A 22,231-nucleotide genomic window follows, 5' to 3' on the forward strand; every position below is an offset into this window, starting at 1 on the left:
GTAAAAAGTGCTTCAAAATTCATGAAACATGTAGAGTTTGTAAACGCGGTATTCCTAAGTTCCAAATGTATATATGGAAAATTTTAATTTTTTACCATTGAAAAGGAGGGAAAAGTTATGATTTGAACGAGTTGCATCATACGTGGGGCAATTTCATTAGAATTGTGAGGTCATATTCACAAAATGAATTAAAATTTTGATCTGATTAATGAGGAAAAAATTTACAAAACTTTTCCCCCTAAAACTAATTGGCACGTCCTATTTGGTGTAGAAATCTAGGAACGAGAGAGAATTACCGAATACACCCTAAATTAGTGAAAATGTGCTAATTTCCCCCACCATCACAAGAACAATAGGAGCAAGAAAATAATGTCTTGTTCAGAAGAACGGGAACGAGAGAGAATAACCGAATACACCCTAAATTAGTGAAAATGCGCTAATTTCCCCCACCATCACAAGAACAATACGAGCAAGAAAATAATGTTTTGTTCAGAAGAACAATCAGTCAAATCCGAGACCCAATAACTAAATTGGCAAGAAGCCAATTCAGAACACCCAATGGGACGAAGCCCCTCTAAAGGTCGAAACCCAATCACCCCAAATGGGTCTAAAAACCCAGATCAAAACAAAATCCAGATCTAAAAGCCCCTCTGATTAATGAGCAAAAAAAATTTCATTAATCTTGAAATTATTACAAGACTAACAAAAGCAAGAAAATAATGTCTTGTTCAGAAGAACAATTAGTCAAATCCGAGACCCGATAACTAAATTGGCAAGAAGCCAATTCAGAACGCCCAATGGGACGAAGCCCCTCTAAAGGTCGAAGCCCAATCACCCCAAATGGGTCTAAAAACCCAAAGCAAAAAGCCTAATATGCCCAAATCATACAATAACGAACATCAATGGGCCAAACCCAATCCAAGAGGAGTCAAGCCTGGCCTAACCCCCAAACCTAACCCTAACTAAAACACAGCCACCACACACCACCGCCGACCAAAGCAACCGCCGACCACCATACCCAGGCAAACAACCACCACTTGAAAACCCGAAGCAGGTCGCAATCAAAACCACCAGACTCGTAGCGATGACTAGCACCGTCGCCCACTAAAACGATCGGAAAACAACAGCCCACCACCAACACGGAATTACCCTTTGAAGCTTTGAGCACCACTAAAAATAGTAAGCCCAGATCTAGCGGCCACACCGGTGCACCATACGCAATTTCCCCAACGTCGATGACCGCACCTTGCCGTTGAGCAGAACTGATAACACCAACAATGATAGCTGGCAGCACGATCGGAGCAAAAAACATACAATCCTCCCTCCAACCCCTCGACCGCACCTCACCATTGAGCAGAACCGGCTACACCAACTGTGTTGACCGGCAGCACGATCAGAGAAAAGGACGAGGTGGGAAGGAGGTCGGTGGCCAAAAGGGCAGTGAGATAGATGGAATTGCAAAGTGCCTCCCTCAGCGGCAGAGGAAGATGTTGAAGTCGAAGGGTTTTTTGGGGGGTTAGAGAGCCGGTTTTAATGCCGCTGATGCAAAAATTTGGCGTAGTTTATTGAAAATTTAAATTTTTTACCATTCAACGTATATTATCCACACTTAATGATTGGTGGTTATCAAATTCTATTGTCCCGTGGTGCGGGCAAACTGGCCCAGAGACTACATTACCAAAAAAAACTGCTGTCAAAAAAAGGAAAAAGTTTTGATTTGAATGGGGTTGCATCCTACGTTGGACAATTTCATTAGAATTGTGAGGTCAAAGTCACAAAATAAATCAGTTGATCTGATTAATGAGGAATAAATTTACAAAACCTTTTTCCCTAAAACTAATTGGCATGTCCTCATTGGTATGTGTAGAAGTCTAGCAACAGTAGAAAATTAGGGAATACACCAAACTCTTAATTAGGCTGTGTTCTTAAATTTAACTTAAAATGAGTTGATTTGTCATTATTTGAATTTTTTTTGCATTTCTTAGTTTTGTATCAAACTTTTGTGGAATATTGATTCGTCCCGATGTGAGGAACCGGAAAAGTATTTTTTTTTTTTTTACTTTTACCCAAATATTTTGGAAAATAATCACTTATTTCTCAAAATAATTTAACTTATTTAACTTTTTTTTTGCTAAAAAGTGGTTATTTGTCAAAGGGTAAATTTCACTTACCTCCTCTGAGGTTTCTGACAATGGCAGATACCTCTCCTCACGTTTCTGAAATTGCACTTACCTCCCCTGTCAGACTCTTAGGCTAACAGATGTTAACGGAGCGCATGAATGTACAGTTTTACCCTTTTATTGACGTCCCCTGAGGTTTCTACCAATTGCAGGTACACACACACACACACACTCTCTCTCTCTCTCTCTCTCTCTCTCTGTTATATAATTTAATTAAGTTATTGGAGTTAATGCAATAGTTATCTAGTCTAGAATTTTAAAATTAAAAGTTTACTTCATCTTATCTCTAAATTTCTTGTGGAAACAAACTTTAAAATTATAATTATTTTGCCTATTTTTCAAAGATTTAAATTTCTAGTTTTAGATTTCTAGTTTCATTGAAGTTATTAAAATTTAATTTCGGCAAAATTCTAAAGTTATTTGTTACCGATTGGGAACCCATTACCTTTTTTTCAATTATGATTTTGTTGCTTTATAAATTAAATTGAATTGTATTAGAATATCCTATCATAATATCATTATCGGAAAAAACATATGGGTAAATCATGTAGCCGTAAGGTCCTTTACTGAAAAATAGGAGAGTAATTTTGACATGTATACTTCTAATTTAGACTGGCCTCGATTAGCAACTATATTCATTATACCATAGAATTTTGTAATACCATGAAACTTGTAATCTTTTAATTACAAATTTGTCTTACAAGATCCAAAAGTTCGGAAAAAAATCAGTTGGAGAAAAAAGATGATTTAGTTAAGAAACTGTGTAAGAGTTTTAGCAAAAATATGTCTTTTTACTCCAATTAATTTTTTTTCCAGACTTTTGGATGATTTGTAACCTTAATTTAAAGCTATGTATTTTGTAAATTTTTGATATTCTTTGCAAAAATAATAAAATTGAAGCTTCATGAAAATGGAAAGAAATTGTAATTTCTTTGGGATCATGCCTACGTGTGCGTTTGTCTTCAAATAATTCAAAAGTTTTTTCAATCTCCGTAGAAAAAAAAATTTATACATGCATATTTAAAACCAAATGTATATATCTAATCTAAAAGTTCAAAAAAGAAATCGGTTGGAAAAAAAATATGTTTTGGCTAAAACTTTTAACATAATTTTCTTGGTATAAAAAAGATGCACAATGTAGGGTTGGAAAAAAAAAAAAGTTTACCTTAATTTAAAGCCATATTGTTTGTAGAAATTTATGTTATTCTATACAAAAAAAAAAAGACTTTTGAAGTTTCATGATAAAGGAAAGAAATTGAAATTGTTTTGTATTTATACCTACATATGCATTTGACTTCAAAAAAAGTCAAAATTGTTTCAAGTTTCCTAAAAAATGATTAAGAAACGAAACTGTAATTTCTTTATATTAATGTCTACATATGCATTTGACTTCAAAAAATCAAAAGTGTTTTCAAAGTTTTGTAAAAAAAAATGCTTATACACGCATATTTAAAATCAATGTATATATGGGTTTAATTTTGAAGACACGCGTGCATGTGAGATATGTATAATAACTTGATCTCTTTTAAATAGTTTTGATTAGGAACATGAACATCTTTTAAATTGAGTGTAGAAGGGCATTAATTTCACAAAACGATTCTAAAGGGGTAAAATTGGTAATGAAATGAATTTAGTAACTGATGTAAGCATTTTCCGTTACCTAGTAACAGTCTTCTAATGGCAATGGGGGAATCTGCAGCCGATAACTAAAGCAGAGGGGAGGTAAGTGTAATTTTTAAAACGTGAGGGGAGGTGTCTGTCATTGTCAGAAACCTCAGGGGAGGTAAATGAAATTTACCCAATAATATACTTGGGTAAAAGTACAATTTTTTTACTTTTTTGATTTCTCTCATCGAGACGAATTAATAATTCACATAAGTTTGGCGCAAAACTAACAAATGCGACAAAATCTAGAAAAATTTGTAAATTGGCTATTGACGGGAGTGGAAATCCACTAGTTTCCCACCACCCTCACAAAATTTAGAAAAAATATTTAGCGGTCTTGAAACATCGTCAAGTGAGGTTCTGTCATACATGTTTGCATGGGGCTCAATAGTACAAAGTATATTGACTCCACAAAAACGTGTGACGAATTAGGGTGTTGCGACACTGCGTGACCACTGAATAATTACTCCACAATTTAACCCAACATCACTGACTGGTCCGTTAATTCCAAAATAATTAACCCAAAGTCACGTTTTTGGTTTCGATTAGGAAATACATACTTTGTACTACTCAACCATCCCAAATAACTTTTCCTTTGCAAAAAGTCAACGGAATTTTTGGATCGAAAAATAAAATATTTTCATGGAAATTTTTTAGAATTTTTTTACACCAAATTAAAGAACAAATCAAGCACTTTATATTGATGCAAAGAAATTCAAAAAATGATACACGACGTATTTTTTTTCCGAGAAATTACAATTCTTTTCGTAGGGAACAAGTAACCGCGGACGGAGATAGTACACTACTACTCTAGTAAGTACATACATAGCCGACTTTCTATTGTCCTATATATATCCCATCACATTGCCTGGACTAACAACGTGAGATCAGAGAGAGAGAGAGAGCCAAAGATTAGAGAGAGAGGAGAGAGAGAGAGTAGAGTGGTGAGAGATCGAGAACAAGACATGAGCGTACCAGTGGGTTATAAGTTTACGCCTACAGACGAAGAACTTGTTATCAACTATCTTGAGAGCAAGTCCAAGGGTAAAGCCCTACCTTGCGATGTTGTTTTCGAGCGCGAGATTTACGGGACCGGAAACAAAGCCCCGTGGCAGATTTTCACCAAGAACGACCCGTGGGAAGAAGGCAGCATCTACGTTCTCACGAAGCTGATCAAGGCCACCGGCAGCGACAAACGGACAGCTAGAACGGCCGGTTGTGGCTCGTGGCACGGAGAGACCGGTCCTGTGCGAATACTCAACAAAAAGCGTTGTGTGATAGGGTACAAGAGGATGCTGCGTTTTCGGATCAAGAACGGATCGGGAGCGATGGACGAGAGTGGGGAAGGAGGCCGTTGGATCATGCACGAGTTCTCTTTGTATGGCGGTAATGGTACTACTTCGACTAGGAATAAGCAATCGCCTAAAGGAACAGAATATGTTCTTTGTAGGATAAAGAAAATATATAACTCAAAAGACAACAAGAAATCTCCGAAGAAAGTAAAGAATGTTGAGGTCCCGAGGCCCGCAAAGCGTGCGAGGAAGGAGGTGTTTGAGCAAGAACAGAAGGTGGAAGCACTAGAAACAGAAAATATAGTTCCTTACTCGCAAGAACTTTTGGAAGCGGAGAAGGAAGGACATTATTTACAGATGCTTTCCGATGTGGATGCGGATCTTGAACAACTACGTCCTACGATGGAGTCGGAGCAGCTAGCAAGTATCGGTCCTGATTTTGATGCGTCGGACCCCCGAACCCTATCTTGGCTTCCCCCGACACCTTTCTCGGAAGAATTTTCAGAAGCGGAGGAGCAAGGAAATTATTCGCAACTGCTTTTTGACATGGATGCGGATCTTGATTTCGATGCGTTAGACCCTGAAGCCCTATCTGGGCTTGTCCAAACACCTTTCTCGGAAGAACTTTCAGAAGCGAAGAAGCAAGAAAATTATTCGCAAATGCTTTTTGACGTGGATGCGGATCTTGATTTTGATGCGTTGGACCCTCAACCCCTATCTGGGCTTGCCCAAACACCTTTCTCGGAAGAACTTTCGGAAGCGGAGAAGCAAGGAAATTATTCACAAATGCTTTCTTCCATGTCGGATGCGGATCTTCATGAGGAACTAGTTTCTATATTGGAGTCAGAGCAGCTACCAAGTAGTATCGGTCTTGATTCTTGGCTTCCCGGCCCGACAGTGCCAACACCTTTCTTTGATGAATTTTCAGACGCGGAGGAGCAAGGAATTTATTCGCAGATGCTTTCTGACGTTGATGCGGATACTGTAGAACTAGTTCCTATATTGGAGTACTTGGAGCAACTACCAAGCTTCAGTCTTGATTTTGACGCGTTGAACGAGGAATGGAGCTTGTTTGTTGTTGGAGGGGAATGAAAAACAAAAGAAATATGAGCAGTAGATGTTAGTTTACTAGTAGGTCATTGATCGAGCCCATTAGTCATTCATTTATAAGGAATCAATCGAAAACAGAATTATAGATATGGAATGTTCTTATCAGTTACGATCGTTCTATGCTTTGGAGTATAGACCTACTTCTATTTTCCTAATGGTTTGCTTCTTTAATTTGCTTATTGGTTTGCTGTTCTATTTGCCTGTTCTTTTGCGCTGTACGTATGTAGTACACAATCGCTCAGTACCAAAGGGATATGAAGGAGTCACTCTGTCATTTATTTCTCTCATGGTAGTTTGTGCACATTAGATTTCGCTATTTATCCTGTCATCGATAAAATGATGTCCGATGGTGATGTGATGAATGGAATAAGGTTGTTGTGTGGACGAAAACAACGTACAGATGCTGGTTTCTATATTTCCTGAAAGAAGTATTTCGGTTTGAAGCAATAACGTTTAACTGATAGGGCTGCAATTTTCTTACCAAATGCTCCTAGCTTGAAAGCTCCATCATCATGGGAATTATATCTTGAAACTTTTGAAACTCAGAGAGCCGATGCTGATTTTTTTTTTCCTGTATTAAAAATTATTGTTGTTGATAAATTTTGCCTTGTTTGATTTGTTAGTTTTTCATTTCTTTCGCTAGTTAATATCGGTATGAGAAAAAACAAAAAGAGAAGCAAGGGAGTGTATATCCTTATTGGAATCCCAAACAAAGAGAGGAGAACCCTCAAAACCAAAAACAAGCAAAAGAAAAACCAAGCCATTGCGACAAACCAACCTACAGCAGTCGCAGCTAGGATTTTTCTAAAGGTCACCATGTACAGAAAACCGAAACCATGACAGTTAGGGCAGAAACTTACAAGACATTACCCCGGCCTTCCTAAACCTTTGATTTTCCACCTAGTAATATATCAATCCGGAGAGTGCTAGTTTGAACTCACATGTAATAGATCTGGCATTGCAATGCTGAATAGAGAGTAAACTCAACGATGAGAAAGTCCCGAACAACTTCTTCTTCAGAATCAATCCTTCTCAACTTTGGCTAGACTTTGAATCTTTCTCGGCTCTCATCTTTCAATCAAGAAACTCTGGCTATCTTTCTTTATGGACCCCATATCCTTCTGCTTGTTGGTCGCTCTCAGGATCTAAGTAGACGCAGTTGATTGAGATAAAAAGTATTTTTCTTGGTAACGAAGCATCTGGTGCTACATATGCATATCTTGCACTTACATTTCTTATCACGGCAAAGCAAATATTCAGAGGAATTAAGAGGTAGGTCCAGGCTCTCATATTCGTTTCGACCAACAGAGACTCATTGACATGTTATTTTGTTTCTTAAGGGTAGATTCTTAATCTTAAGATTGAGTCTCACATTGGCAGCATAACTGATCTTGGCCTTTGCAATGCTATGCGTAATAAACTTATAGTTGTTACTTGTGGAGATGCAAAAACGATTAAGGTGACTTTCAACTCCCGAATCTTCTATAGTTATATTGTTTCCAATCCAGCATAAATACAATAACGTATCCATAACCGTAGATGTTGGCATGGCTCTCCTATTTTTTCCAAGAACTTTTAGCGATGGTAGTAAAACCGCCGTTAATAGCTAGAAACCTTCACCGGCGGTAATTTACTGCCGTTTTTGTATTTTCAACAATTGTTTTGCCAGCGGAAAATTTACTAGCAATAATTTACTTTAACCGGCGGGGTTTTGGGACTGTTACTGGCGGTTTTAATGCCACTTTTTTTGAACAGCCAAAAAAATTTCATTAATCTTGAAATTATTGCAAGACTAATAGGAGCAAGGAAATAACGTCTTGTTTAGAAGAACAATTAGTCAAATACAAGACCTAATAACTAAATTGGCAAGAAGTGAATTCAGAACACCCAATGGGACGAAGCCCCTCTAAAGGTCGAAGCCCAATCACTTAAAATGGGTCTAAAAACCCAGATCAAAACAATTAAGAGCAACAGGGCTAATATGCCCAAATCATACAATAACGAACATCAATGGGCCAAACCCAATCCAAGAGGAGCCAAGCCTGGCCCAACCCTCAAACCTAATTACCCTAACCAAAACACAGCAACGACACACCACCGTCGCCGAAAGCAACCGCCGACCACCATACCCAAACAAACAACCACCACCTAAAAACCCGAAGCAAGTCGCAATCAAAACCACTAGACACGTAGCCAATGACCAGCACCATCGCCCACCGAAACGATCAGAAAACAACAGCCCACCACAAACATGAAATCACCCTTTGAAGCTTTGAGCACAACTGAAAACAGTAAGCCCAGATCTAGCGGCCACACCAGCTCACCATACGCAATTTCCCAGCGTCGATGACCGCACCTCGTCGTTGAGCAGAACCGATAACACCAATTGTGATAGCCGGTGGTACGATCGAAGCAAAAAACACACAATCCTCCCTCCAACCCCAAGACCACACCTCGCCGTTGAGCAGAACAGGCTACACCTACTGTTATTACCAACGGCACGATCGGAGAAGACGATGAGGTGGGAAGGGGGTCGGTGGCCAAAAGGGCAGTTAGACGGATGGAACTGCAAAGTGCCTCCCCCGGCAGCGGAGGAAGATGTTGAAGCCGAAGGGTTTTTTGGGGGGTTAGAGAGCCAATTTTAATGCTGCTGATGCAAAAATTTGGCGTAGTGCATGTATTGAAAATTTAATTTTTTTTACCATTGAACGTATATTATCCAAACTTAATGATTTGTGGTTATCAAATTCTACTGTCCCGTGGTGCGCGCAAACTGACTCAGAAACTACGTTACCAAAAAAACCTACTGTCAAAAGGAGGAAAAAGTTGTGATTTGAATGGGGTTGCATCATACGTGGGACAATTTCATTAGAATTGTGAGGTCAAAGTCACAAAATAAATCAATTGATCTGATTAATAAGGAATACATTTACAAAACCTTTTTCCCTAAAACTAATTGGCACGTCCTCATTGGTACGTGTAGAAGTCTAGGAGCGAGAGAAAATTAGGGAATACACTAAACTCTTAATTAGGCTGCGTTCTTAAACTTAACTTAAAATGAGTTAATTTGTCATTATTTGAATTTTTTTTGCATTTCTTAGTTTTGCATCAAATTTTTGTGGAATATTGATTCGTTTTGACGTGAGGAGCTGGAAAAGTATTTTTTTTTACTTTTACCCAAATATTTTGAGAAATAATCACTTATTTCTCAAAATAATTTAACTTTTTTTTTTGATCGGCAAAAGATGAATTTTATTAAAAAACGGGGAAAGGGGAAGGGAATCTAACAAACAGTTGGATAATACACCACAAGGCAAAGCCCATAACATCCAAAGGTCGACCAAGGTCCACATCAAATCATACAATAAAGCTCAACCCAACACCCAAATAAATCAAGGAAAGCCCATGCAAACACCTAAATCTGGCCGAAGCCTCGATTGGCCCACCCAAACCATCCCACAAAACCCTAACTACACTGGCAGCCACTGTTGTACAAACCACCGGACCCTAACCTTGCCGTTAAGCCAAGCCGGCCTCTCCCAAATGTACGTAGAGACCAGCAATGGGACTTATTTTACTTTTTCTGCTAAAAAGTGGTTATTTCTAAAAATACTTGGGTAAAAGTACAAATTTTTTACTTTTTCGATTTCTCTCGTCTAGACGAATTAATAATCCATATAAGTTTGGTGCAAAACTAACAAATATGAAAAAAATTCAAAATCTAGAAAAATTTGTTAATTGGCTATTGACGGGAGTGGAAATCCACTAGTTTCCCACTACCCTCACAAAATCTCGAAAAAAATATTTAGCGGTCTTGGAACACCATCACATGGGGCACTGTCATACATGTTTGTGGGGCTCAGTAGTACAAAGTATATCGACTCCACAGACTGGTCCGTTAATTCCAACTAATTAACCCAAAGTCACGTTTTTTGTTTCGATTAGGAAATTCATACTTTGTACTACTCAACCATCCCAAATTACTTTTGGTCTGCAAAAAGTCAAAGGAATTTTTGGATCGAAAAATAAAATACTTTCATGAAAATTTTTTAGAATTTTTTTACACCAAATTAAAGAACAAATCAAGCACTTCATATTGATGCAAAGAAAATCAAAAAATGATACACGACGTAATTTTTTTTTCCCGAGAAATTACAATTCTTTTCGTAGGGGACAAGTAACCGCAGACGGAGATAGTACACTACTACTCTAGTAAGTATATACATAGCCTACTTTCTGTTGTCCTATATATATCCCATCACATTACCTGGACTAACAATGTAAGATCACACAGAGAGAGAGAGAGAGAGAGAGAGAGAGAGAGAGAGAGAGAGAGAGAGAGAGAGAGTGAGTGTGTGTGGATAGAGATCGAGAACAAGATATGAGCGTACCAGTGGGTTATAAGTTTAGGCCTACAGACCAAGAACTTGTTATCGACTATCTTGAGAGCAAGTCCGAGGGTAAAGCCCTGCCTTGCGACGTCGTTTTCGAGCGTGAGATTTACGGGACTGGAAACAAAGCTCTGTGGCAGATTTTCACCGAAAACGACCCGTGGACAGAAAGCAGCATCTACGTTCTCTCCAAGTTAATCAGGGCCAAAGGCAGCGACAAACGGATAGCTAGAATGGCTGGCTGTGGCTCGTGGCATGGAGAGACCAGTCCCGAACCAATATACGACCAACAAACCGGTCCTGAACCAATATACGATGAACATACCAATCCTAAACTGATAGGGTACAAGAGGACGATGTGTTTTTGGACCACGGACGAATCAGGAGCGATGGAAAAAGGCCGTTGGATCATGCATGAGTTCGAGCAATGGCTTAAAGGAGAATATGTTCTTTGTAGGATAAAAAAAAATACGACTCAAAAGACACCAATATATTTCCGAGGAACGTAAATTGCACCAAGAAATCTACGGGGAGAGCAGAGAATGTTGAGGCTGCTGCTGCTGATGTTACGCTCCGGAAACCCGCAGAGCGTACTAGGAGGGAGTCTGAGGAAGAACAGAAGATGGAAGCACCGGAAACAGAAACTGTTCCTTACTCGCGAGAACTATCGGAGGCGGAGAAGGAAGAAAATCATTCGGGGATGCTTTTCGACATGGACGCAGATCTTGAAGAACAAGTTCCTATGTTGGAGCAGCTACGAAGTTTCGGTCTTGATTTTGATGTGTCGGTCCCTCAAATCCTATCTTGGCTTCCCCTGACACCTTTCTCTGAAGAATTTTCGGAAGCGGAAAAGCAAGGAAACTATTCACAAATGCTTCTTGACATGGATGCGGATCTTGAAGAACAAGTTCCTATATTGGAGTTGGAGTAGCTACCAAGTTTCGGTCTTGATTTTGAGGCGTCAGTCCCTCAAACCCTATCTTGGCTTCCCCCGACACCTTCCTCGGAAGAGTTTTCGGAAATGGAGAAACAAGGAAACTATTCACGAATGCTTCTTGACATGGATGCGGATCTTGAAGAACAAGTTCCTATATTGGAGTCGGAGCAGCTAACAAGTTTCGGTCTTGATTTTGATGCCTTGGACCCTCATACCCTATCCGGGCTTGCCCCAACACCTTTCTCAGAAGATATTTTGGAAGTGGAGAGGCAGGGAAATAACTCACAAAGGCTTTCGGACATGGATGCGGATCTTGAAGAACTAGTTTCCATATTGCAGTGGGAGCCGCTACCAAGTTTCGATCTCGATTTTGATGCGTTGGGCCCTCAAGTTGTTGCTGATAAATTTTTCCTTGTTTGATTTGTTAGTTTTGCATTTCTTTCGCAAGTTGATATCGTTGGAATCCCAAAGCATGAGTTCTCTTTGTGAGACTGTGTTTATATCAAAAGTTAACAGTCCCGTATTTGATTTTTATTTACGTATTGATATTTTTACAGTCCATAAAAATGTATAGTGAACGTGATTGTGTGCATATTTAACAATGAGTTTTCTTCGAGCTGTTGAGAGCTCATTTTTTGTTTTGAAAAAAAAAAAAGAGCTCTCAACAGCTCGAAGAAAACTCATCGAGAGCTCATTTCGTGGGAGCACATCCCTTGATAGCATCCCAAGCTTGATGTAACTCTGGTTTTTGCTCTGCCCAATAAGGCGTACCAAGAGTGTGCGCGAGGAAGACACATTATATGTGGATGCTATGCTAGACCAGATGCTAATTCTAATGAGAAATATTGACAATTCTTAACCTGCATTACTCAATTTTGGCTTCTTGATATGATTTTGATTAAACAGGATTTTGAAAACAACTAGCTTGATGATGGCATCCCTTCAACGCTAGCACTAGCCTCATATTCGTTTCGACACAGAGACTCATTGACATGTTATTTTGTTTCTTAATGGTAGATTCTCAATCTTCAGATTGAGTCTCACATTGGCAGCGTAAATGATCTAGCCTTTGCAATTCCGCGTAATAAACTTCTGGTTGTTACCTGTGGAGATGGAAAAACGATTAAGGCAACTTTCGACGCCCCAGTCTCCTATAGTTATATTGTTTCCAATCCAGCATTATACCCTATCCGTATCCATAGCCGTAGATGTTGGCATGGCTCTCCTGTTTTTTCTGTTTGCCTTCATGTCAGGGAAAACATTCTTGTAACGGAAAGATGAAATTATGGACATATCACTTCATAATTTTGTTACAATTTGATCTCCACAAATGGACAATCGGTTCTACATAGTAACTATTGCATTCGTTGATTTTAAATTTCTGAAACCGTATGGCACTCCCATGATTCGTTTCGATTAGTAGAATGGCACGGTACTGGCTTCATCAACAAAAAACTATCAGTCATCGCAAGCTCATAAAACTCCTTGATTTATTGTCGTAACTCAGGTCAGTTCAGTAATCATGCCAAGGGGATCTAAACCAAATTCCTGTTGAACCATTCAATGGATTTCCAGATAGAATATGCTTTTGTAGTAACAAATCTGCCCTATCTCTAACATTGGTAGCTGACATGGAAGATTTAGCTTTCCTCAATATACGCATATTGAAGATAAGGCCTTGAACCCTTTCTGTACCCTAGTAGCGCATAAAGAATTGTCAGGTAAAAAGCATGCAACCATAATTACAGAAGCACATACACACAAATAAGGAAGCTAGTGTTTCTTTAATCTCTTCTCTTGAGGGTGCAATAGGAAGGATCTTTCTTACAGTTTTGTTACTCAATACATGGAAAGCATCCTCATGATCCCACACTGTGCTACGTCTCCCAGGCTCATTGGGTGACTCTTGGTTACAATTCTTCTTCCCAGGCTCATTGGGTGACTCTTTGTGTACAATTCTTCTAGCCATGTCGCGGAGCAGTTGATCCATAATCAACTTATTCCCTTCTCCAATTGTTATGAGGCCTCTATCCACAAGGTTTTCAATTCCAACTGTTGCATAGAAATTACATTCATCCAGCATTTTGACCACATATTCCTTGTCCTTCCCAACAAAAAATGAAGCAATGTGGAGGAATAATTTCCTGTTGTGATCATGTTGTAAGGACATAAAGCTAATTGCCAGTGTTTATAGGATCTGATTTCCAGTGAATGATTCCATTTCTTCCAATGAAGTCTCCTATTCCTCTGCACTTCTATCACGGAGAGAAGAACCCAACAGTTTAAGAGCATGAGGGAGTCCTTTGCACTGTTGGGAGTACACTTTTTGAGTACTCCATGAAACCTTCAATAGGATGTGCTTGTCTAAAGGCATGTCAACTGAAGAGCCGCAGTGACTCATTATAATCAATTTCCTTAACCTTAAAGGTCGTCAACTTTATATGGTTTCAACAGTTTCTCATAACGCGTTGTTATAATAACCTTACTTCCGGGACAAAACCAGTCTCACATTCCAAGTACTGCATTCAATTGATCTAGTTGATCCACATTGTCAAGAACAACGAGAACCCTTTTGTAACTTACTGCATTTTTAATCTTAATCATTCCCTTCATCAACACTGCCAATTTTTAGTTTTCCACACCACGAAATATCTGAAAGTAGTTGTTCATGTAAATGTACCAAACCATTGGGCTATTTAGAAGTCTCTCTAATATCTAAAAGAAACCTACTGCATTCAAACCTGTCAAAATTTGAGTTATAGACAGTTTTGGCAATGGTTGTCTTCCCTATTCCACCAATCCCGGCGATCACCCCAATGCCAACATCAGTTGCCCCATCTTGTAACCAATAATTTATGTTCTCAACTCGAGAATCAATTCCAATATGGTATTGGGTAACACCCAAGACCCCTACGATTCAGTTTGTTCGAGATCTCTTTGATAATTTCCTGGATGAACTTCGATTCATGCCTACAGATTTTGATCAACAAAACAAAAAACAAAAAAGCAGAGTAAGAATTTCATGTTACTTACAAACACATGGAAAGGGAAACCATCAAGAAAACTACCAGCTGCTAGAACAATATTTCTAGACTGATTTCGAACTCTTTTCTAATTAACATGTATCCTGTTCCTGTCAGAATCTTTATGTAAATACTGCAAAACTATGTGTGGGCAACATCTGAATGAAATTACGGGCACATACAGCCCAATGGTGCCTTATAAAGAATTCCGGGACATTTACCCATCAGATTGATTTTGCAAGACCATCCCTCTTAATTTTGCAACTTCCCTGAGACCTGCTCTCCACCTCTCCACGTTTTCCATCAAATCCTTTCCCTTCCATCTGTTGCTGAAATGAATTGTTCTTCATGATTAGCAAACGCTTCTCCGAAACTCCCAGTCTGCTTCCCAACTTCAGATGGGTCCACATTGTAGTACACCGGCAATATCCTATGTCCAACTGCCTTCCAGCGTTGGAAAACATCTAGAAGTTCATCAAGGCACCGTCCCGAAGAAGCATAGCCTTTCGAGAAGACAATTACTGAAACACTGGATTCTTCGGTGGCTCGTTGACATTCTGACTGCATATTGTGCCCTCTCTCTCAATATGCACTAGGCTTGTAGTTTCACTTATTTGGATAGCTAAAGAAAGATATAAGTAATGGTGGAAAAAAGATGGAAAATAAACAAAAGGACGAATCTTTATTGGGTCCAGTTTGTTTCTCACCAAATCTCATCACTTTTAGCAAGACTTGGTATGAAACTACAACCCTTTCTCTTCTCTTCCTTTCTCACAAGCAAAAGCCAGTGGACGGAAGAAAAAAAAGCATAAACTTAGCATAACACAAACTAGCACAAATGTGAAACAGAAAAGAAGACGACGATCAACAACAAGAAGTAGCGAGATTGCGAAAATTACCCAACTGATCAATCGGAACCCTAATTTTTCCTTTCTGCGATTCCAAACACAGGGTATTTTTTTCCGGTTCCGTTTATGGAACGAGCACGACGTTAATTGATAAAAAAAAATTCTGATTTTTTTTTCAGCTCCATATTTGATGCACTATAGCATTGTTCCATTCTATACACGGGAAGACACACACAAATATATTATTAATTATTACCAAGTAAAAATTTGAATTGTGAATAAGACAAATTCAAATTAGTTTGCAATTATGAAAGATGTTACAAGATAACGAAGCAAATAATAAAATCTAAAAAGTATGATATTCCACTATTTATTTAAATCTTTGTTTTTTATCTAATGAAGTAACTCTCCATGTTCCTAATACATCTCTCTCTCTCTCTCTCTCTCTCTCTCTCTCTCTCTCTCTCTCTCTCTCTCTCTCTCTCTCTCTCTCTCTCTCTCTCAATTAAAAAATAAAAAAATTAGAAAATTAGTGATGATTAATACTCCTCATATAAAACTAAATCGCTTTTGTATTTACTTGCTTAAAAATGAATGTGTACATTTGTCTTGCGTACTTTCAGTTTTTGAAAATAATACCTTTATTTCCGGCTGCTGATTTTGTCACTCCATTTTTTATTAACACCACTCCTCTGCAAATGTATTTTTTGGTGCAAAAATACACTTGCAGGGGAGTGGCGTTAACAAAAAAGGGAGTGGCAAAATCATTTCCCTTATTTCCATGCCTTCCGATTACTTTATTGCGTTTCAAAAGAAAAAATTATACTAAACGGGTATTGTGGATTACTTTAGTTTTTTTTTTTTTTTATCTTTATTCAATTTTTTTTTTTTTTTTTTTTGCATTTGTTAGCATTGTTCAATCCATGCCTTCCGATTGACAGCAATTCATTTGCAAAAAGTGTTTCAATATTCATGAAACATGCACACAGTTTGTAAACGGGGTATTCCTAATTAAGTTCAAAATGTATATTGAAAATTTAAATTCTTTACCATTGAACGTATAATATCCACAATTATTGATTGGTGGTTATCAAATTCTACTCTCAAAAGGGAGAAATTTTGGGTGCAGAGCGGGGCATCATGTGGTGCCCGAGCAGCGCATCCGGGCCATTCATTTTGAATTCGGAGAGAGAAAGAGGAGAGCGAGTGGTGGGGTAAGAGGACAGAGAGAGAGAGAGAGTTTCAATCTGAACTGTCCAACACACTTTTGAACAGCTCGGATACGCTACTCGAACACACACAGGGGCACGACCACATGGTACCCACCCGGCACCCAAAAATTTCTCCTCAAAAGGAGGAAAAAGTTATCATTTGAATGGGGTTGCATCATACATGGGGCAATTTCACTAGAACTAGTGTTTGTCCGTGCCTACGGTATTACGCACCTCAATAGTGTCGTAGGCACCAGCATTTTTGTAATATATTTTTGTTTTTTTATCCCAATACTAGAAGCCGAGCAGTCGGTAAAAAGAACCGATGGCATTTTGTTATATATTTGCTAGAGTTCGGGTGTTTTCTTAAGAGAGTTGAAGAGCACACATCAGCCCTTGGATCAAATGAATCTCAATCCTTAGATCAACATTTGTTTTATTAGGTAGATTGTGCAAATTCAGAAAATGAATTAAAAATTAGATCTAATTAATGAGGAAAAATTCTACAAAACATTTTTGCCCTAAAACTAATTGGCACGTTCTTTTTGGTGTAGAAGTCTGGGAAATGCTACACACACAGCAAAAGTGCACAGATTTTGTGCACAGATTTTTTGTGGGGCCCACTACGGGTCTCACACAAATAATCCGAGCCGTTCATTAAATGTAAAACATTTTTTCAAGGGCCTCCGCAAAAAATCAGCTTAATCCAATACCTACAAGGGCTTGATTCAATCATCTAACTTTTCATTATCCTGAAACTCGAATGAAAAGTTAAATGATTGAATCGAGCACCTATATATATCGGATTGAGTTGATTTTTCGCGGAGGCCTTTGAAAAAATGTTTTACATTTAATGAACAGCTCGGATTATTTGTGTGGGACCCGTAGTGGGCCCCACAATAAATTTGTGCACAAAATCTGTGCACTTTTGCTGTGTGTGTAGCATTGCTGTTACGGAATATACCCAACTCTTAATTAGTGGAAATCCACTACACCGTCACAAAATCTAGAAAAAGTAATAATTATTATTTTTATTGGCAAAAGTTACATTTTATTAACGGGATGGAGAAAGAGATTTCCAAGGTTGAATAAAACAATAAGAAGGGACAGACCCATACGCTCCTAAGGGCAAAGCCCAAAACATTTAAAGGCCTCAAAGTCCAAATATTACAGATGAAGCTCAAAACACCACATGATCTAAAAAATCTAAATCTTACAATTAAGCACAATCAAAGAAGCAAGCCCAGCCCCCAAAGACCCAAAATAAAACCTAACGTTACAAATCTTTAGCCCGCCGCCCACCAATCAGACAGCAACCAAACCCAAACCGCTGACCATTCGCCTCCGATCACCACCATGCCACCTTTGGCCAATCCAAACAGAGAAAGGAAACTGGCGATCAAACAATCCAGCCGTTGTCGCAGGAGCTTAACAAAAAATTATTATTGTTGTTGAGACACTGTCACGTGATGCCTCAACAGCTTTATCTGCCACACATGTTTGTGGGGCTCAATACAAAGTAAATCAACTCTGCAGAAACGTGTGGCGGACAAGAGTGTTGTGACATCGTGCGACCGCTCAATAATTACTCCACAAGTTAATCCAACACCACCGACTGATCTGTTCCAACTAATTACCCAAAGTCAGCGTTTTTTTGTTTCCATTAGGAACATACTTTGTGCTACTCAACCGTACTAAATTACTTTTCCTCTGCAAAAAGTCAACGAAATTTTTGGATTGAAAAATAAAATACTTTCATGCATATTTTTTAGAATTTTTTTTACACCAAATTAAAGAACTAATCAAGCCCTTTATATTGGTGCAAAGAAATTCATATATATATATATATGCACGACGTATTTTTTTTCCAAAAAATTACAATTATTTTTGTGGGGGACAAGTAACCACAGATGGAGATAATACGGTACTACTCTAATACATACATAGCCGACTTTCTATTGTGCTATATATATCCCATCACATTACCTGGACTAACAAAGTGAGATTAGAGAGAGAGAGAGAGGAGCGTACCAGCGGGTTATAAGTTTAGGCCTACAGACCAATAACTTGTTATCGACTTTCTTAGGAAGAAGTCCAAGGGTGCAGAAGCCCTGCCTTGCGAAGTCGTTTTCGAGCGCGAGATTTACGGGACTGGAAACAAAGCCCCGTGGCAGATTTTCACCAAGAACGACCTGTGGGAAGAAGGCAACGTCTACATTCTCACCAAGTTGATCAAGGCACGCGGCAGCGACAAACGGAGAGCTAGAACGGCCGGCTGTGGCTCGTGGCACGGAGAGACCGGTCTGAACCAATATACGACCAACAGATCGGTCCTGATGATGAACAAACCGATCCTGAACTGATAGGGTACAAGAGGATGCTACGTTTTCAGATCACGAATGAATCGGGAGTGATGGACGAGAGCGTGGGAAAAGGCTATTGGACCATGCATGAGTTCTCTTTGCGGCTGGATGGTAATAGTACTTCGAGTATTAGGAAACAATCGCCTAAAGGGGAATATGTTCTTTGTAGGATAAAAAGAGATGCCTCAAGAGACACCAAGATAGTAAAGTGCACCAAGAAATCTACGAGGAAAGCAGAGAATGTTGAGGCTGCTGCTACTAGTGATGCTGATGTTATAATGGTCCGCAAACCCGCAAAGCGTGCAAGGAAGGAGGAGTTTCATGAGCAAGAACAGAAGGTGGAAGCACCAGAAACAACACAAGTTGTTCCTCACTCGCAGGAACTTTTGGAAGCGGAGAAGGAAGGAAATAATTATTCGCAGATGCTTTCCAACGTGGATGCGGCGGATCTTGAACAACTACGTCCTATGCTGGAGTCGGAGCAGCTAGCAAGTATCGGTCTTGATTTTGATCCGTCGGACCCCCGAACCCTATCTTGGCTTCCCCCAACACCTTTTTCGGAAGAATTTTCGGAAGTGGAGGAGCAAGGAAGTTATTCGCAAATGCTTTTTGACATGGATACGGATCTTGATTTTGACGCGTTGGACCCTCTAGCCCTATCTGGGCTTGCCCAAACACCTTTCTCGGAAGAACTTTCGGAAGCGAAAAAGCAAGGAAATTATTCGCAAATGCTTTTTGACATGGATGCGAATCTTGATTTTGATGCATTGGACCCTCAAGCCCTATTTGGGCGCCCAAACACCTTCCTCGGAAGAACTTTCAGAAGCAGAGAAGCAAAAAAATTATTCACAAATACTTTTTGACATGGATGCGGATCTTGATTTTGATGCGTTGGACCCTCAAGCCCTATTTGGGCTTGCCCGAACACCTTTCTCGAAAGAGAACTTTCGAAAGCGGAGAAGCAAGGAAATTATTCACAAATGCTTTCTTCCATGTCGGATGCGGATCTTCATCAGGAACTAGTTTCTATATTGGAGTCAGAGCAGCTACCAAGTAGTATCGGTCTTGATTCTTGGGTTCCCGGCCCGACAGTGCCAACACCTTTCTTTGAAGAATTTTCGGAAGCAGAGGAGCAAGGAAATTATTCGCAGATGCTTTCTGACGTTGATGTGGATACTGAACTAGTTCCTATATTGGAGTACTTGGAGCAGCTGCTACCAAGTTTTGGTCTTGATTTTGATGCGTTGAACGAGAAATGGAGCTTGTAGATGTTAGTTGATGCGTGTTGTTTGTTGTTGGAGGGGAATGAAAAACAAAAGAAATATGAGCAGTAGATGTTAGTTTACTAGTAGGTCATTGATCGAGCCCATTCGTCATTCATTTATAAGGAATCGATCGAAAACAGAATCGTAGATATGGAATGTTCTTATCAGTTACGATTGTACGTTCTATGCTTTGGAGTGTAGACCTACTTCTATTTTCCTAATGGTTGGCTTCTTTAATTTGCCTATTGGTTTGCTGTTCTATTTGCCTGTTGGTTTGCTTTCTTTTGCGCCGTATGTACGTAGCACACAATCGCTAAGTACCAAAGGGATACGAAGGAGTCTCACTTTGTCATTTATTTCTCTCTTGGGAGTTTGTGCATATTAGATTTTGCTATTTGTCCTGTCGTGGATAAAATGATGTCCGGTGGCGATGTGATGAATGGAATAAGGTTGTTGGATGGACGAAAACAACGTACAGATGCTGGTTTCTATATTTCCTAAAAGAAGTATTTCGGTTTGAAGCAATAACGTTTAACTGATAGGGGCTGTAATTTTCTTACCAAATGCTCCTAGATTGAAAGCTCCATCATCATGGGAATTATATCTTGAAACTTTCGAAACTCAGAGCGCCGATGCTGATTTTTTTTTCCTGTATTAAAAATTATTGTTGCTAATAAATTTTGCCTTGTTTGATTTGTTAGTTTTTCATTTCTTACACAAGTTAATATCGGTTTGAGAAAAAACAAAAAGAAGCAAGGGAATGTATATCCTTATTGGAATCCCAAAGCAAGAGGGGAGAACCCTCAAAACCAAAAACAAGCAAAAGAAAAACCAAGCCATTGCGACAAAAACCAATATCCAACCTACAGCAGTCGTAGCAAGGATTTTTAAAAGGGTCATCGCGTACAGAAAACTGAAACCATGACAGTTACGGCAGAAACTTACAAGACATTACCCCGGCCTTCTTAAACCTATGATTTTCCACCTAGTAATATATCGATCCCGAGAGTGCTAGTTTGATCTCACATGTAATAGATCTGGCATTGCAATGCTGAATAGAAAGTGAACTCAACGATGAGAAAGTCCCGAACGACTTCTTTTTCAGAATCAATATCATTCTCAATTTTGGCTAGACTCTGAATCTTTCTCGGCTCTCATATTTCAATCAAGAAACTCTGGCAATCTATCTTTATGGACCCCATGTCCTTCTGCGTGTTGGTTCGCTCTCATGATCTAAGTAGACGCAGTTGATTAAGGTGAAAAGTATTTTTCTTGGTAATGAAGCATCTGGTGCTACATATGCATATCTTGCACTTACATTTCTTATCACGGCAAAGCAAATATTCAGAGGAATTAAGAGCTAGGTCCAAGCTCTCATATTCGTTTCGACCAACAGAGACTCATTGACATGTTATTTTGTTTCTTAAGGGTAGATTCTTAATCTTAAGATTGAGTCTCACATTGGCAGCATAACTGATCTTGGCCTTTGCAATGCAGCGCGTAATAAACTTCTGGTTGTTACCTGTGGCTGTTGAGATGGAAAAACGATTAAGGTGACTTTCAACTCCCGAGTCTTCTATAGTTATATTGTTTCCAATCCAGAATAAATACACTAACCGTATCCATAATCGTAGATGTTGGCATGGCTCTCTTGTTTTCTCCAAGAACTTTTAGTGGTGGTTGTAAAATCGTCGTTAATAGCCAGAAACCTTCACTAGCGGTAATTTACTGTCATTTTTGTATTTTTGACAATTGTTTTGTCGGCGGAAAATTTACAAGCGATAATTTACTTCAACCAGTGGGGTTTTGGGACTATTACCGGTAGTTTTAATACCGCTTTTTTTGAACAGCAAAAAAAAATTTCATTAATCTTTAAATTGTTACAAGACTAATAGGAGCAAGGAAATAACATCTTATTCAGAAGAACAATCAGTCAAATCCGATAC

The 22,231-nt window shown here is 39.0% G+C and overlaps 2 protein-coding genes and 1 pseudogene across 2 annotated transcripts; 2 read left to right on the forward strand and 1 right to left on the reverse strand.

The window, feature by feature from the left end:
- Nucleotides 1-4,810: 4,810 nt before the first annotated feature.
- Nucleotides 4,811-6,229, forward strand: LOC131327531 (protein ATAF2-like). Its single transcript, XM_058360687.1, has one exon. It carries the CDS (start codon nucleotides 4,811-4,813, stop codon nucleotides 6,227-6,229), a length of 1,419 nt encoding a protein of 472 aa, XP_058216670.1.
- Nucleotides 6,230-10,628: 4,399 nt separating this feature from the next.
- On the forward strand, nucleotides 10,629-11,569 carry LOC131327532 (NAC domain-containing protein 41-like). The gene is made up of 2 exons (XM_058360688.1): nucleotides 10,629-11,084; nucleotides 11,159-11,569. Exons 1-2 carry the CDS (start codon nucleotides 10,629-10,631, stop codon nucleotides 11,567-11,569), a joined length of 867 nt encoding a protein of 288 aa, XP_058216671.1.
- Nucleotides 11,570-13,088: 1,519 nt separating this feature from the next.
- On the reverse strand, nucleotides 13,089-15,008 carry LOC131327533 (disease resistance protein RUN1-like; annotated as a pseudogene).
- Nucleotides 15,009-22,231: the final 7,223 nt, after the last annotated feature.

The sequence above is a fragment of the Rhododendron vialii genome, chromosome 5a, assembly GCF_030253575.1.
Source record: "Rhododendron vialii isolate Sample 1 chromosome 5a, ASM3025357v1".
Lineage (NCBI taxonomy): Eukaryota > Viridiplantae > Streptophyta > Magnoliopsida > Ericales > Ericaceae > Rhododendron > Rhododendron vialii.

Bases quoted from the DNA above. Each gene is read 5' to 3' on its own strand.
- LOC131327532 (XM_058360688.1), top strand. From the start codon at position 10,629: ATGAGCGTACCAGTGGGTTATAAGTTTAGGCCTACAGACCAAGAACTT. The intron at 11,085-11,158 runs GTTCTTTGTAGG...AATTGCACCAAG, and splicing joins AATGGCTTAAAGGAGAATAT to AAATCTACGGGGAGAGCAGA.
- LOC131327531 (XM_058360687.1), top strand. From the start codon at position 4,811: ATGAGCGTACCAGTGGGTTATAAGTTTACGCCTACAGACGAAGAACTT.